General features: G+C 54.1%; 1 protein-coding gene across 4 annotated transcripts in view; it reads right to left on the reverse strand.

Annotated features, from left to right (window-relative positions):
* The window catches only part of PTPRU (protein tyrosine phosphatase receptor type U), an 86,264-nt gene extending 71,798 nt beyond the window's left edge, over window positions 1–14,466 (reverse strand). For all 4 annotated transcript variants that reach the window (XM_068967399.1, XM_068967397.1, XM_068967400.1 and 1 more), the window contains exon 1: window positions 14,394–14,466. In XM_068967399.1, the coding sequence (XP_068823500.1) occupies window positions 14,394–14,466 (73 nt within the window). The remainder of the gene's footprint in view (window positions 1–14,393) is intronic.
* Window positions 14,467–17,727: the final 3,261 nt, after the last annotated feature.

Raw genomic sequence — 17,727 nt, forward strand, 5'->3', positions numbered from 1 at the left:
CAGGCCACGTGAGCTGTCAAGACTCCCAGACTAAGTGATCTGGTCAGAAGGACCCCCAGACTGTCCAACCTTAGCCAGGGTAACCTTCACACTGCCTGACCCAGGTCAGTGACACCCAAACAGACAGACCTGAGCCAGCGGCCCCATCCAGATGACCACCAGACCATCTGACTTCGACCAGACTGACTGACTTCAGACCAGCTGACCACGGCCAGAGTGACCCCTGACCACTATCAAATAATTCCAACAACTGACCCCACCAGGCTGACCCCAGCTGACTGTCACCACTCGGAGCATCCCCTTCCAGTGGCAGAAGGATTCCTCTCCCTGACCCGTGTCCATCCCCAGTCCTGAGTTTCTGGGCTAGGCCCATTCCGGCCACAGTCCTTAGAGGGTAACAAATCTGGGGCCAGGCCCTCCAAGGAGAGCCCCACCCTGACCTGGTCCCCAGCTCACCCTGGGATGGGAACAATCTGCCTTCCCAGATCCTGGGAAAAGCCCCCATCATCTCCAGTCTGGGTGGCTCAGGAGCTATGAGTCCCAAAGCCAGGTCCCCACCTCTGCTAGAGACCCAACTCCTGCTGGGGGCCCCCAGCCCAGAGGGGAGAAAATAGATCAGACTTTGCATTGAGAGCAAGAATGGTCAGGAGATCCCTCTCGGCTCCATTGACTCAGACTTGGGCCCAGACATGCACACACACATCAACGCCACCACGTGAGGGCTGCCGCCTACCACCAGGACCTGCCGTGCCACTATCCCTCAAAGTAACTCACAAGGTAGGTACTATGATTATTCCTATTTTACAGATGGGCACCAAGGCACAGGGAGGTGGAGGTGGCTTGCCCAAGGCCACATCTTAAGTCTGAGAAGCTGGGGTTGAAGCCATCTATCTTCATTCAAGAAGACTGGCCACGTGTGCCAATTCAGCTCCAGTCACAGGACATTCATCCACTGACAATACAAAGCAGGCCCCGAGTTGGCACCAGTAAAGGCACAAGGATGGTTAAGACTCTGCTCTGCCTTCAAGGACTTCCTAGTTAGAGTGGAGGTGAGGGAACAAGGCAAAACAGAGAAGAGTCAAGGCCACGGTGGTGGGGATGGGGAGGTGGTCAGGGGAGGAAGGTAGGTAGAGGGGGAAGCTTTCCTGGCGGTGGGTGCATCTGAGCAGAGCCTGGAAGGATGGGTGTCACTGTGGCCAGCAGAGATGGAGAGGGGCATTTGAGGCAAAGGGCCCAGCAGGAGCAAGGGAAAGTAGTGGGTAACACAGTTTATACAGGACACAGAGAGGAGCCCAGACTGGCCAAAGCAATGGGAGATGAGACTGGTGGGCAGGAGGCTGAGGCCAGATCTAGGAGAGCCAAGTGTCAGAGTGAGAGGTTCGGCCTCGTTCTGAGTGGGGAAGACACAATTCGTATTGGAGCAGAGAAGCTGCTAGATTCAGATGAGACAGGTGATACATCCTATCAGCCAGCAGTCCTCAACCTTTTTTGGGACCAGGGACCAGTTTTGTGGAAGACAATTTTTCTACAGACAGGGCGGGAGGGTGCGGGCAGCGATGGTTTTGAGATGATTCGAGCACATTACATTTATTGTGCACTTTATTTCTATTATTATTACATCAGCTCCACCTCAGATCATCAGGCACTAGATCCCGGAGGTTGGGGACCCCTGCTATATGCCTTGAGGAGGGCAGGGGACTTCTCCAGAGGACACTATAGGGTCAGAAGTGGGATAAGTTATCAAGGGGTCTGGAACCAGATGTCAGAAACCAGTGAGGAAGGGACCTCAAGTGCCCATCCTGGACACAAACAGCACATGTTCCAAGCACACCAACAGAGATGCACAATGCACACGCATGTGCATGCACACACACACACATACACACACACACACAATCTCAAATGTTCACACTCTCTTCCCCCAGCCTCGTCCACGCTTTGGGGACAGAGTCTCAGCTGGGGACAGGGAGAAAACCAGACCCTTCTGTGGGTACAGCATCTCTGCCAGGGCCTCCCTGAGAGGGTGGGCTGAATCAACCCAGGACCCCCAACAGCTCCCCCAGCCTCAGCTCAAACTGGCCCAGCTACATTCCTCAGCTAATCTCCCCAATCTGGCAGGCGGTTGCCTGAGCAACCGTCAGCCACAATTTGGGAAGGGAGGATGATGGTTTATCCACATCCGGCTGGGCTCTGGATGGGGTGATGTAAGGGGCAAAGCAACCTCTGCAAGAGCAACCAGAGTGTAGGAGGGGGTCTCCACCCCTCCATATGCATGTATTTCCATGCACAGATGTGTGTGTGTGTGTGCATGCACACACATGCACACGCCAGTGAGAGTGATGGCCTGGTGCTGACTTGTGAGCTCGACGGGGAGGCAGGAGGCCTGGATCTAATTCCCGCTGAGCCTCTAACTCCCTGTGTGACCTTGGGCAGCTGGCTTGCCCTCTCTGAAGCCCCACTTGCTCACCTATGAAATGAGAATGAAGATCTCAGGGACTTCTAAGACTGTTCCACCTCTAGAATTCTGATTCCATTTGTGGGAGCATGCACGTGGGTAAGAATAACTTGAGGGCAGAGAGATGCTATGGGGGACAGGTATGTGAGGGTGAGCACGGGTCTCAAAGTGTGAGTCTCCCAGGCAGTGCACTGTAGAGTTGTGGGTAAGTAGGCGTTTGTTTACATGCAGGGGTACAGTCAGCAGCAAGTGTGTGCCTAAGGGGAGATGAGTGTACACGGTGGGTAGAGGAGAATGGTGCATGTGTGTGCATGTGTGCCTATGCGTGTGGGCACCACAAGCATGGAAGCACCAGACTTCCTCCCCACCAGACAGGGAATGGTGCTCTGTGCCAACTACGGCTGCCAGCCAGCATCAGTGTTTTCCAAAGACCCTAGGTAAACAGAGTCTGTTTGCAATGAGATTTTTGTTCCCTTTGGTTTGTCAATAGAACATTCAGTTCCCAAGGGATGGCCCCAGGAGAAACAAAACTTTTCCCAACGGATTACAAATTTAGGGGCTGGCCTCATACCCTACCCCTGGCATAGCCCCAACCCTGGCCTGGGGAACTCAGATACAACCCCAAGGATAACACTGGCTCATGTCATCATCTGAAGCCACACCCTCTTTCTAGGTAGCCCAACACCACCCTGGAACCAACACAGACTCACCCTTGGACGTTCCTGCCCAATCTAGCCCCATCCCACGTTCTCCATCTCAGGCCTGTCTAACCTCCACCTCCTCCCTTCTTGAGGTCTCTTTTTGCCCTTGAACACCATCCCCAAGCCCTGTGTATAGGAGAATACCAACCAAGGCTGGACTTACTGACTGCACAATCCCAGCTGGTTCCTTTTTCTCTATTTTTAATTGAAGGATAACTGCTTTACAAACTCATGTTGGTTTCTGCTGTACAACACGTGAATCAGCCATAATAATACATATGCACGTTAGAATACGATATTTGTCTTTCTCTTTCTGACTTACTTCACTCTGTATAACTGGCTCTAGGTTCATCCACCCCAGTTCAACTGACTCAAATTTGTTCCTTTTTATGGCTAATATCTCATTGGAAAAGACCCTGGAAAAGATCGAAGGCAGGAGGAGAAGGAGAAAACAGAGGATGAGATGGTTGGATGGCATCACTGACTCGATGGACATGAGCTTGAGCAAGCTCCAGGAGTTGGGGATGGACAGGGAAGCCTGGCATGCTGCAGTCCATGGGGTCGCAGAGTCAGATACAATTGAGTGACTGAACTGAATATTCCACTTCATATAAATACCACAACTTCTTCTGATCCTGACCAACCCCACCCAGACTCAAAGACCATGATTCCAGTCCAGAAACCTGGCCCAGCCCACTTCACTGCTCTCCTGGCCCAGATCAATACAGCCAGACCTTAGCTAGGGCTCCCTGGCACTGCTCCTCAGAGCCCTAAATAACTGATGATCAATTAATCAAGGGCAGGGCTAGCAGCAATATGCTCACTTTCTAATCACACAGCATTCAGCAGAGCTGCAACCAAGAAGATTACCCAGGGCCAGGCCACAGGGTGAGAAAGCTGAGCTTTACCCTCTATAGGAGCCAATACAGAACCCAACAGTGCCAGCATCCTTCCAGCTCTACTGAGAAGAGAAGGAAGTCAGCTACAGCAGAGGAAACTTCCGCCAGACCTACTCCCCAACTCCTGGATCAAAAGCACAGTAAGCCCCAAAATTAACAGCAGGGCTGCCATATTGTTAATGTAAGGGGAAAAAAATAAAAGACACTTGCTCCTTGGAAGAAAAGCTATGACCAACCTAGACAGCATATTAAAAACAGAGACATTACTTTGCCAACAAAGGTCCATCTAGTCAAAGCTATGATTTTTCTAGTAGTCATGTATGGATGTGAGAGTTGGACTATAAAGAAAGTCGAGCACTGAAGAACTGATGCTTTTGAACTATGGTGTTGGAGAAGACTCTTGAGAGTCCCTAGGACTGCAAGGATATCCAACCAGTCAATCCTAAAGGAAATCAGTCCTAAATATTCATTGGAAGGACTGAGGTTGAAGCTGAAACTCCAATGCTTTGGCCACCTGATGCGAAGGACTGACTCACTGGAAAAAACCCTGATGCTGGGAAAGATTGAAAGCTGGAGGAGAAGGGGATGAGAGAGGATGGATGGCATCACCAACTCGAGGGATATGAGTTTGAGTAAGCTCCGGGAGTTGGTGATGGACAGGAAAGCCTGGTTGCAGTCAATGGCATCGCAAAGAGTAGGACACAACTGAGCAACTGAACTGAACTGAACTGAAGGGGAAGACATGGGGCAAGGCTGGACTCCAGAGGCAAAGGGCTGAAGGGAGGGCTGTTCTGTGCAGAGGTTCAGTGGACAAAGAGTCCACGGACCTTGGTAGTGCAGACACTGTGTCACATAAAACCACAGTGCAGTCCAGTGCTTAATACCCTGCACTTCGTATGCAGGGGATATGGGTTCGATCCCTGGTCAGAGAACTAAGACACCACATGCCACATGGCATGGCCAAAATATTTTAAAATAATTTTTTTTTAAGTGCAGAGTAGAGAGGCAGAGGACTATGCACAAACACATGCAGTGCAAAGACCTGGATCTCCAATGGTCCCATGGAGAGAGAAAGCTACGTGACCCCAGTGTGGGTGTCGGGGTGCAGTGCAGCAGTTCCACACTGCACAGAGGCGGAAGGTAGTTACACAGTGCACGGGAACAGAGCCAGGGTGCACAGACCTCACACACACCAGACACAGCACAGCAGGACTGGTCGGTGCCATGACGCAGTGGAGAGGTGCCTCATCCATTGTGGCCATGACCCAGAGCTGCTTGGAGGCACGGTGCACCAGTGAGCAACTTAGGGGTACACTAGGCTGGCACTGGGCACAAGGGACAGGTGTATAGAAGACCACCAAGGGAGTCCACCCAAGCTTCACTAGGCTTGGCACATAATTGGTGCTCCATGAATTCTCACCGAAAGGATGTCTAGAGGAGGCAGGCTTAACACACAGATATTTGGCAAAGAGAAGGACGTTGTGCAGGGCAGAAGGAACTGCTGGTGCTTCACACAGTCCCAAGAAGCACACAAAGTGCAGACTCGAGAGCAGGGCGAGAAAGTGGCACCAAAATGGAATGTCATGAAGGCACCGAAATGGAATGTCATGAAGACACCGGGTGAAACAGGGAATTCGGTGCAAACGCTCTGGATTTTGAAACGCAGTAGAGCACCCGAATAGGTGAACAGGCACAGTGCAAGGCAGAGGCCCAGGACAGTGAAGGTGTGCGGGGCACAGGTGCATCACCAGGGGCTTGCAAAGGTAATGCAGGTAAAAACCCACACCAGTCCAGAGCCCTACAAAGTGGCCTCGAGCTGCAGTTTAGGTCCCAACTTCTCAGGCAGCGTGCAGTGGGAGCCAGAGGAAACCTGCAGTGAAGCCGGTTGAAGCAAAGATATTGCTCATCTGGGGCTGCCTACAGAGTCCCGGGAAAGATACCGGCTGACACCTCCGTGGCTCTAAAGGGAAAGGTTGAAATAACACAGGGGCGGTGTTAGAGCGGCAGTGGTGCAGGCTGCAGGGCTGGGCCCAGAGAAGGCGCACCTCCGGGGCAGCGCAGTGAAGCAATGGGACAGAAGTGCTACACCGGCAAGGGACGCTGTCCCGGGACAGCAGGACGGAGGGGCCGCAGACAGGCTGTTCCCGCCCGTCCCCGATGCAGTGCAGATGTCCACGGCGACCATGCAGCGCCTACAGAGGCCACGTGACGCAGATGCAGCGTCGTGGTAGCACGCCATCTGTTGGCACAGTGCAGGGGTGCGTCGCCAGGGACCATGCCCGATTCCAGGAGAGTCCACAAGCCTGACACACCATCGTCTGACAGTCACGCAGCACAGAAGACACAGAAGAGAGCCGCAAAGACACAAAAGGGAGCACGACGACAGGACACAGCACAACGGACACTGCAGATGGAGCGAACAGACACACACGAAAGTCCCGAGTCAATGCAGCGCAGAAACCCAGAGTGCAGCATGCAGCATAGGGCTGAGATGCAGAGCAGCGCATGGATGGAATCCAGTGGCCTAGCCTTGAGGGGATGGGTCCAGGAGCCCCGGAGAGTACACAGCCAGAGCAGTCCAGGGCCATGATGCAGGGCAGTTCTTAGCATGAAGTCAAGAGTGGCACACGCCTCCCATGATGCTCTGGATAGCAGGGGAGCCAAGATCCCAGAAAACCGTTATGTCTACAGCTCTGCCAGGCTGGGCTGGCCACCCTACGGGTTGGAGGCTGAGGCCTCATCCACCCTGCAGGCTTCCCCCTCTCGTATCTCCACCCCAGTGACTCTCCAAGGGCACAGGATGAAGCCACCGCCACCCACAGGGCGGGCAGCCAGAACTGAGCAATGGTCCAGGTATTTCTATCTGAGCAGGGCCCCAGCGCGCTGGCAGGCAAACAATGAATTCAGATTCTGCTGAAAATCTTTTGGACAATTAAAGCACATCCCCCTGGCCCCCAGCCCAGGGCTGGGCAGTGTGGGGCAGGAGTAGAGAGAGACAGAGAGGGACACCTATTGGATTCGGCCCTGGTACCGAGGGGGTGGGAAGTGGGATGAACAGGGAGGGAAGCAGGCAAAAGGCTTCCCAGACCCATTGAACCTGGATCATCCCTCCAGCAGCCCCATTCCCCCTCCCAAGCCTGGATTTCATCAGAAGCCAAGAACAAGCTTTTCTGAGAACATAGGATGCTGTACCACATACACACACACTTAATAACAGTTTAGCACACACAGGGCTTACCACATGCCAGAACCTGTTCTAAACTATACACGTACGTGTATAAAACACATCCTCACTGCAGTCCCAAGCAGTATGTTCCATTATCATCTCTCCTCTCACAGATGAGAACACTAAAGGGTCAGAGAGGTCAAGCAACTCGCCCAAGGGCTACGTGGCTAGCAGTGGGAGAGCCAGGATCAGAACCTAGATGGTGTGGTTCCCAAGCCACACTCCACCACTCTACTCTAGGTGCACACACACGGAAACACACACATGCACACATCCTGAGCAATGTATGGCCCACCCTCAGTTGAGACCCCTCCATCCTGTCCAAATAGGTTTCTGATACTTTCCAGTTGTCACCTTCTGTCCCTCAGCTGTCCCATTTCCCCTTCTAGCCATCCCCCATCTATTCCCCCACCCTCAGTTGTCCCCCCAACACCACCTGTCCCCTCATTCCCAGCTGTCCCCATCCCCCCAATATAGCTTTATTGCAGGTTATGTCCCATCCCCCCTCATGGTTCCCCACGCCACAGCTGCCCATCAAATATCTCAACACGCCTTCCCAATTTCCCTCTCCCAGTCCTTCCTCCCCTCTACTATGCGTGCATGTGTGCGTGCTCAGTAGCTTCAGTCGTGTCCGACTCTCTGTGACCCCATGGACTGCAGCCCGCCAGGCTCCTCTGTCCATGGAATTCTCCAGGCAAGAATACTGGAGTAGGTTGCCATGATCCTCTCCAGGGGATCTTCCTGGGCCCAGGGATAGAACCCGCATCTCCTGCATGTTCTGCATCGCAGGCGGATTCTTCACCACTAACCCATCCCTTCCTCCCAGCCTAGTGGGGAAGGAGATGGGAAATGCTGCAGCCCACTGAATCACATGCACTGTGGGCGAAACCTGGTCAACTGTGCCGGAAAGGGTCTGAGAAGGCTTCCCTGGGGAAGTGACATCAGAGCTGGACTCTGAAAGCTGAGCAAGAAGGCAGGCTTCCAGGAACTGAGGCAGGTAGGAAGGGCATTCTTGGCAGAAGGCACAGCATGTGCAAAGGCAAAGAGGTGTGAAAGGGCCTGGCGGGTTCTGGGATCAACACTGGCCTGGTGAGCCTGGAGCCAAAGGCGGGCAGGGAGGAGCGGGGTCAGGGGAGAAGAGGTATAAACACAGAGCAGTCATGGAGAGCAGGGACTGGGTCATACAGGGTCTTCTCTGCCATCTCAGGCTTTGGCCCCTGGGCGGTGGAGAGCCTTCAGCTTAGAGCAAGGGAGTGGCACCATCCTATGTCTGCCTGAGAGGCCATTCAGATCCCGGGATGGTGGAAGCAGGCAGACGGCAGAACAGAGACCAAGAAGGGGGCCACTACAATGGTCCAGGCAGGGAATGAACAGACTGCAGAGAAGGGGCTGTGGATTCAGCAAAGCCTTCTTCAGTGGCCACAGAGTGACAGTCCATCCACTTGGTGAGGTGTCCAGGCCTCACTAAAGATGCTATAGGCCCTGCACCTCTAGATCAGCACTATCCGTGGAGCGTTTTGCTGTGATGGAGATGCTCTTTGACCAATACACAGCCCAACCAATACAACAGTTACTAGCAAGAGGCGACTCTTGAGGACTAAAATCTGGGTGGTGAGACTGAGGGACTGAATGTTTATTTAAATTAAAATCTAATAGCCAGGGACTTGCCCAATGGTTCAGTGGTTGAGAATCTGCCTTCCAATGCAGAGGATGTGGGTTCGATCCCTGCTTGGGGAATTATGATTTCACATGCCATAGGGCAACTAAGCCCTGGAGCAACTAGAGAAATCAGCGCAAGGCAACTGGAAAGAAGCCTGCAAGCCACGATGAAGAGCCTGTGCATCGAAACAAAGATCCAGGGTAGACAAAAAGTAAGTAATCTAATAACCACCTATGAAGAAGTAGCCACCAAACTGAAGAGTGCAGGTAAAGAACAATTCCACTATTTGATAAAGTTCTAGTGACTATCCATTGAGAAGCAGAACCACAGGGGCTTCCTCCAGAGGGCTCTGGCACTGGGGACTGTCTGAAGATCAGGAGGCCGGCCCCCTGGAAGGCAGCATCACAGGCTGGGTTGGCACAGGCCCAGGCCCTGGTCCACAGTGGAGCAGAACCACATGGACGTTCCCCACCCAAACATGCACACCCCTTTCCTGGAGATGCAGACACCTAAATATACACCTAGACACACTGACTATGGAGCACCTTACAGCCAAGCCCACCAACACCTGGATACTCCAGCACAGGCGCACGCCATTGCTGGATACATAGATACCCCAGACCGAGACACGTGGGTACCCACACCCAGGCATCTGGGCAGCCCCACAGCTGGGCACAAGGCAGCTACAGTCCCCCACACCCATTAACCTGAGGACTCCCAGCCACCGGCGTACACCCACCTCTGGATCCAGAGACACTGAGATATTCTTATGTTGACACATCCTGATCTCCCACATCCGGGTCCTGGGACAGCCACGCCCAGATCCTGAGATGTCACCCACCCAAAGAGCTCTGCACCCAAACTCCAGGGATCTGACACATGGATACCTGGACACCCAGCATCAGGCCCCCCGGGATCAGAGCAGCTGGTTGCCTCCTGACTTGGAATTCAGATCCTGCCACACAGGGACCAGATGGCTAGACCTGCCCCGCCTGCCCCCCCCCAGAAGCCATACATATGTCCTGTGCCCAAGGCTACAATCATACAATCACAGCCACACACACACACACACACACACACACCCCATTCTGAGGGTCCAGATGTCAGGGTGACACCTGCACACACCTCCCCTGGCCCCCCCAAACCCCACCTGCAGGGTCACCGCGGGGAGCAGCACTCCCTGATTCCTGGGTTCAGAGGCAGCCAGGACAGAGGCTGAGACGAGGACAGAGGACTGAGGGGAACACCTGCCCTCCCCCCACAGGGCCCTCCCCCTCCTCCCCAGACCCGACGCTCAGAATGACGGTTGGGACTCTGATGCCTCTCACCAACTGTCAAGCCTCCAGGACAAAGAGCTGAGACCAGGGATGACAACAGGCCCTGCTAGCTGCTGGGGGGCAAGGGTGGTTGTGGGAGAGGGGCTGGCAGGCAGAGAGATGACCTCTCCAACTCCCAGTTCCCAGATGACACTCTCTGTGTGGCCTTTTCATACAACACCATCCCCCGCACCCCCCCCACCCTCCACCCCTCCCCCACCCCACACCCAGCAGAATTTTCCAGATTCCTGGAGGGAAACCTATTTCTTCAATCTCTACTTTCAGTGGAGTCGGTGCGCCCCCATCTGGCATCTCCAGCTCAGAACTTGACCCCCTGGACATCACCCATTCTTTCCTGCCTGATGTATTTACTCAGCAGGAGTGGGCCAGGCCTTGTACCTAGCAGTTAAGATTCAAAAGTGAGCTAAACACCCAGTCCCTGTCCCCACTGAGCTCATGGTCTCTAAGGGAGAAAGGACCAATAAACTGTAATTACAATAATTACAGTGCTGTGAAAAAATCCAATCAACACCCCCCTCCTCCCTTCTTGGACTGGAAGAGGGAGTGACCAAGGAAGGCTTCAGAGAGGAGGTGATGTCTAAGCTGAAACCTGAAGGAGGAGCAGGAGCTCACACAGTGAGGAGGCGGACTTAGAGAGCTCTGGGGAGAAAACACAGCTTGTCCAGAGGCCTGGAGAGAAGACGGAGGGAAGTGGGCATTTAGTGGGTGTTGGGAGGTGGGTTAATCTGGTCAGACCATAGGATGCAAGGCAAAGAGCACAAAGCTGATGGGACTGGACAGGCAGGCAGGGGTCAGAGCAGACAAGAGGACCTGGGGGAGAGACTTAACCAGGAGGTAATAGGGAAACTTCAGAGGGTTTCAAACCAGGGTTTCAAATGTGTTTTAGGAAGATCCCTGACACTATGGAGAGAGGGGTGGAAGGAAGAGGCTGGAGCCTGCCTGCACAGGAAAGATGGGTACGGATGGCGAGAAGGGGACAGATGAGAGAGATCCTGAGATGGCATGAGGGCCGGGTGCATCAGGATACAGGAGAACAGCTTGGAGGAGGGAAGGATGTTGAAAGAAAAAGGAGGGCACAAGGCTGCCCCAACAGCTCTAGCTAACACAGTCCTGCATGACCAGCCACCCCCAACCCTGGTCTGGCTTAGCTGATGAAAGCAGGGCAGGACAGTGGCACACCCGGAACAAGCAGGGCACCCACCCTGGGTTTTCCCTGGCACTAGAGCTGGGCAGGAGGCCACCCAGGAGCTCAGCACCCCCGACTCTGGCCACTCTCACATCTTCGTGCTGAGTCCCTCCCCCACCCCAAGGAGAAGTGCCAGCTGCCCAGACAAGCCTTTATTGCCCAACCTGAAACCACTGGGCAGCCTCTCCCTCATTCCTGCTGTCCACAGCGCCAGCAACCAAAAGGACAAAATGAGCTAGAACGCAACGGAATAAATTACTGCCAGATTTGCATGGCTCAGAGACATCACCACCCACCCTTTGCGGGAGGGGGGACTCAGGAGGCCCTTTCAGGGAGCTGGGCTGACTCAAACCAGTTCGGGGACGCGGGGAGATCACATCCCTTCTACTCAGGGCTTCTGAATAAAGCTCAACAGTAATAGCTACAGGTGTCAGGAACTGTGGAAGAGAAGTGACTTGCCCAAGGACACAAGGACAGCAAGTTGCAGAGGCAAATTTGAACCCAGGCCCCCCTGGCTGCAAATCACAGCCTCTGGGGCTCTGTAGCCATCCTCAAAACCATCTTTTGTTCCCTGACACTCACAGAGGCTTACTTTACAATCTACCAAGCACCATACACCTTTATCATGAAGCCCAAGGGACAGAGCAGAAAACCGGGGCCCCAGGAATGGAAGCAACTGGCTCAAGAGCTAGTCCCCAACCTCAGCCGTCGGTAGTCCCCCTGTTAGAAGAGGGGGGCACATCTGAGGGTTCTCAGAATCAAGGCGACGGAGGTAGGGATGGGAGTGCATGTAGTACCCTCGGTTTGATCTCAGAGTGGGGGAGGGGGCAAAGTCGCTGCAGGACAGGGGTAAGGGTTGGGGGAAGATAAGGAGGGAGGTCGCCTTAGGGGTCCTTTCCGACGCTCAGGGGTCAAAGCTAAAGCTGTGCGCGATGGTCTGGGGCCGCAGGGTCCGGCTGACCTGAGTCAGTGGCAGGAGAGGCTGCGAGCGCCCTGGGAGCTCCGCCCGAGAGGCCGGAGCGGGCGGCAGGGCAGCAAATGCGATGGGGAGAGGCCAGTTCTCGGAGACCGGAGGCCTGAAGGAGGCTCCCTGGGGCCGAGGTGGCTCTGCCTGTGTCTCGGCTCGGAAACCCGTCTGGGGCGTCTCCCCGTTACTCGGGCGCCCCGGGTACCAGACTGGAGCCGCCCAACCAGAGCGGGCGGGGATGCTGAGGCCGCCGGGAGGGCACAGGCCACCCCCGCCCTAGGAAGGCCATCAGACGCAACTCCGCAGGAGAGGGCCCCCAGTGTGGCATCCCAGGCCTCCGGGTAGGATGGGGGGGGTGGGGGAGGCGGGGACAGACACATGAACACACATAGCCGCCGCCGACACACAGTCCACAGCACACACGGACACACAGCCACAGCTCTGGATACACACATTCAGAAACGCGACCACACGCACAACTTCACACACACACACCCCTCCAAAAGACTCCACTCTCCGAAACACACTCAGAGAGACAGCGCGGTCACACGGCACCCAGAAGCACCGAGATACACGCTCACACGCGTACACTCACACCCCCGCCAGCCCGGAGGCCGTACAAAGTTGCGGAGTCGACGAAGGGGGGGTTGTCCCAGGAGACCCCGGCGTCCGCGGCGCCTCCAGCGCGCAACCGGAGGGGGCGCCGTCCGGCCGCCCAGAGCCAGGCCCGGCCCACCCGGACGCACCCCCCACCCCGCCCCGCCGCCTGGGTGCAGCCGCGGCCCGGTCCCCGCACGATCGCCTGGCCGCACGGCCCTCCCCTCCAGCCGGCCCCGGCGCGCCCCGCAGCCCCCCGCGGCCGCCCCCACCCCGTGCTGGGCCCTCCGGGCCCCGGCCCCGGCGCCCCGCAGACCCGGCGCCGTCTCGGATCCGCCACCAGCCAACGCCGTGCTGAACTTGCGAAACAACAAACAGCCCGACATGTCGGAGTCGGCGGCCGCCGGGCCCCCATCCCTCGCTGCCAAGCCTCAGGCCCGGCCCGACCGGGGAGGCAACGGGCGCCGCCAGGACAACTTGTTCCGGGGCCCGCGCACCCCACGCGCACACCCGAGGGACACACACACAACACGACCTGCACCGCCCCCTCGGGCGGCCCCGGCCCGGGGCACACACTCAAGCCGTGGCCCAGGCGAGGACCACACTCGCAACATTCCTGGACACGCAGCCAGCTTGCACGAACACACTCACATCCGCTCCAGACACGCTCCTACACACGCATTCCCGGCACACTCGGCATTCACTGGGACCCACGCAGCCCCCGGCGGAGCACACCGCCGGCCCCAGACACACGTACACATCGCTCACACCGCGCGCGGACACACTCGTTCCGGACCCGTTCCCACGCCTTCACACACGTACACGGATCTCACAAGCACACACATCGCACACGCGTCCTCTGCTCCCCACGCGGGCAGAATCCACAGAGCACTCTTCGCCACACGCAGAACAAAAAAACACAAGCCATTCTCGGACACACAACAAACCACACTCCAGGCTAGGGCACACACAAATGCCCAAAAATGCAACACATCAGCAGAGGCAACTCCTGCCACACAACCGAACTCAGATGGACACACAACAGACATACAATCCTACTTGGCCCCACACACACACTACACAGAGGCAGACACGACACTCGGCGCACACCCCATGCCTTTATGCACACATTCACCCCAACATACTCGTGGACACACAACACACACAGCACCTTTTCTTGCACATCCCTCAGACACATTCGCAGGCACACAACCCCCTGAGCACACGATCGCACATCCAACACTCAAGACACACCGGGAGCAAGCTCGCCACGTCCGGTCATCCAACACTCCCACTTTCTTTCGAGATACGCCACCGGCGCCGAGGCTCGGCGGGGCAAACTGGGTCCGACCGACGCGCGCTTACCTGCCGGAGTCTCGGTCTCGGGTGCGCAGAGCTGGAAGGTGAGCGCCAGGACGAGAGCCTGGGCGCGGGCCATGGTGCGCCGCCGCCTGCCCCGGGGCCCGGCGCGGGGGGGCGCCGCCGCCGGAGCCCGAGCCGAGCCCGAGGCGAGCCAGAGCCGGAGCGAAGCGGCGCGGCGCCGAGCGGGACTGGCGCCGAGTCCAGAGCGGGAGCCCAAGCAAGCGGGGCGCTGACGTCAGGCTCGGCCGCGCGTTCCTCGGTCTCGAGGCGCCCCCTACTGGCAGCTGCGCGCTCCCCTGCCCAGTCCGGTCGCCCGCGGCCCTGACGCTCCCCGCCCCCCCTCCCGGACCCCTGCCTGGCGGTCCCGGGCTGGGCCTGGATTCCCAGCCGCCTCACCGACCTGCTTAGGTGAGCAGATCCACTCCTCTGCTCATTGCTCGCGCCTAGCTTGCACACAGCTCTCCGGGACAGAGACCCAGGGACACAGAGCCTCTCGGTCCTACCCAATGCTTGAATCCCCTCTACCTTGATCCCTTTCAGTGTACATCCACATTTATCTCCAAGGACAAGGAGCTCATTACCTACCAACGGCAGGTGATGGGGTCTTGGAAACGCTAGCTTTTGGAGTTGTTCGTAGTATTCCTTTCAGTTCAGTTCAGTTCAGTCGCTTAGTCGTGTCCAGCTCTTTGCAACCCCATGGACTGCAGCACACCAGGCCTCCCTGTCCATCACCAACTCCTGGAGTTTACTCAAACTCGTGTCCATTGAATCGGTGATGCCATCCAACCATTTCATCCTCTGTCGTCCCCTTCTCCTCCTCCCTTCAATCTTTCCCAGCATCAGGGTCTTCTCAAATGAGTCAGTTCTTCGTATCAGGTGGCCAAAGTATTGGAGTTTCAGCTTCAGCATCAGTCCTTCCAATGAATATTTAGGACTGATTTCCTTTAGGACGGACTTGTTGGATCTCCTTGCAGTCCAAGGGACTCTTAAGAGTCTTCTCCAACACCACATTTCAAAAGCATCAATTCTTCAGCGCTCAGCTTTCTTTATAGTCCAACTCTCACATCCGTACATGACCACTGGAAAAACCATGCTTTGACTAGATGGACTTTTGTTGGCCTTTATCACCCTTTTAATGTCCATGGGATCTGTAGTGATGTCCCCCCTTTCATTTCTGATATTAGTAATCTGTGTCCTTTCTCTTCTTTTCCTAGTCTGGCTAGAGACTTATTGATTTATTAATCTTTTCAAAGAAGCAGCTTTGGGTTTGGTTGATTTTTCTCCGTTGATTTCCTGGTTTTCATTTCACTGATTTCAGCTCTAATTTTTATCATTTTCCTGCTTCCCTGGCATTCTATTTGCTCTTCTTTTTCTAGTTTCTTAAGGCAGAAGTTTAGATGATTAATTGCATATCTTTTTCCTTTTCTCACATATGCATTCAGTGCTATAAATTTCCCTCTATGCACTGCTTACCCAGCATCCCACAAATTTTGATAAGCTGTGTTTTCATTTTCATTTAGTTTTCACTTATAAATATGTCAAAAAATTTAAATTCCTCTTGAGATTTCTTTGACCCATGTGTTATTTAGAAGTACATTATTTAATCTCCAAGGATTTGGGGATTTTTTCAACTCTCTGTTATTATTTCTAGTTTAATTCCACTATGATCTAAGAGCAATCACTGTATGATTCTTTTCTTTCAAATTTATTAAGTTGTGTTTTATGGTCCAGTCTATCTTGGTAAAAATCCATGTGATCTTGGGAAGGTTGTGTGCTCTGCTGTTGTTGGATGAAATAGTCTTTATTTATTTAGTTGCGGCATGTGGGATCTAGTTCTCTGACCAGAGACCAAACCCTGGCCACCTGCACTGGGAACTCAGAGTCTTAGCCCCCAGACCATCAGGAAAGTCCCTGAAGTAGTTTTTAGATGACCTTTATCTTTAGTTGATTGATGGTGTTGTGGAGTTTAATTATGTCCTCCCTGAGTTTCTACCTGCTGGACATGTTTATTTCTGAGAGAGAGCTGTTGAAGTCTCCAGCTGTAATAATGGATTCAGCTATTTCTCCTTGCTATGCCGGCTGGCTTTTTAAAAGTTCTTTCTCTTCATGCCATGAAATCTACCCCCCTCACTGATTCTCATTGATTCTAGTCTATCTCCGGGCTACACAGGTTAAGTCCATCTGGGCCTATGCCCAGTATAAACCCTTGTACAATGACTACAAACTAGTTGTCCATTTCTACATAAGACCAGGTGCCTTCTATGTGTTTCACCTGTGTGGATTCATTTAATCCCTACCACTATTTTTCCCATGACATAGTTGAGAAAATTAAGGTACAGAGAGAGAAAGTGACTTTTCCAAGATTATGTGTAGTAAGCAGCAGCTCCGAGACTTGAACCAAAGACATCTGGCTTAAAATTAATAGAAGCTGAGGCCTGTCTCCGTATGGAGCAAATCAACAAACACTAGATACCAATTTTTCTGTTCAACAGTTGCTCTAAGCCAAAGTGAAGATATAAGACGGATAAAAATCCCTACCCTCATGGAGCTTATATTCCAATGGGAACACAAGAACAATATACAACCAAAAAAAAAAAAAGCAAATTCTCTGGTGTGTGAGACAGTAGTATACTGTAGAAGTGGGGGAGATGGGACCTCCCTGATGGTCCAGTGATTAAGAATCCACCTGCCAATACAAGAGACATGGGTTCATTCCCTAGTCCAGAAAAATTCCGCATGCCCAGGAGCAACTAAATATGCGCGCCACAACTGCTGAGACTGCATGCCACAGCTGCTATAGACCAAGCACCTAGGGCCTGTGCTCTGCAACAAGAGAAGCCTCTGCGATCAGAAGCTGGCGCACCACAGTGAAGAGCGAGCCCCCACTCACTGCAACCAGAGAAAGCACACGTGCATCAGCAAAGACCCAGCAGAGCCATCAGTAGATAAATAAAGAAATGGAGAGAAACTGTAGGGGAGAGGGGATTGTTGCTGTTTTAAATGGAGCGCCTGCTCTTTTGGCATATTCATTGCATGTCTGCAGCTTTAGAACACAAGCTCCCTAAGGGCGAGGACTCTGTCTTATATCCCACTGCTTGGTATCTGGCCTGTATTCAGCACTCAAGAAATAGTGAATGGATGAACAAATGCAGACATGGTTCTTGCCTTCATAAAGCTTACATTTTCCCGGGAGAGACTAACAGCAAACACACAGAGAAAAGACAGAAAGGACCATCCAGAAAAGCAAACTCAAGGAGAAAAATCTGATGAAAAAGAAGAAGCAACCGGGGATGCTGCCTTTTGCAGAGGACTGTTGCAGAAGCCCCATGGCAGGAGT

The sequence above is a fragment of the Capricornis sumatraensis genome, chromosome 3 (genome assembly GCF_032405125.1).
Source record: "Capricornis sumatraensis isolate serow.1 chromosome 3, serow.2, whole genome shotgun sequence".
NCBI classification, from domain to species: Eukaryota; Metazoa; Chordata; class Mammalia; order Artiodactyla; family Bovidae; genus Capricornis; species Capricornis sumatraensis.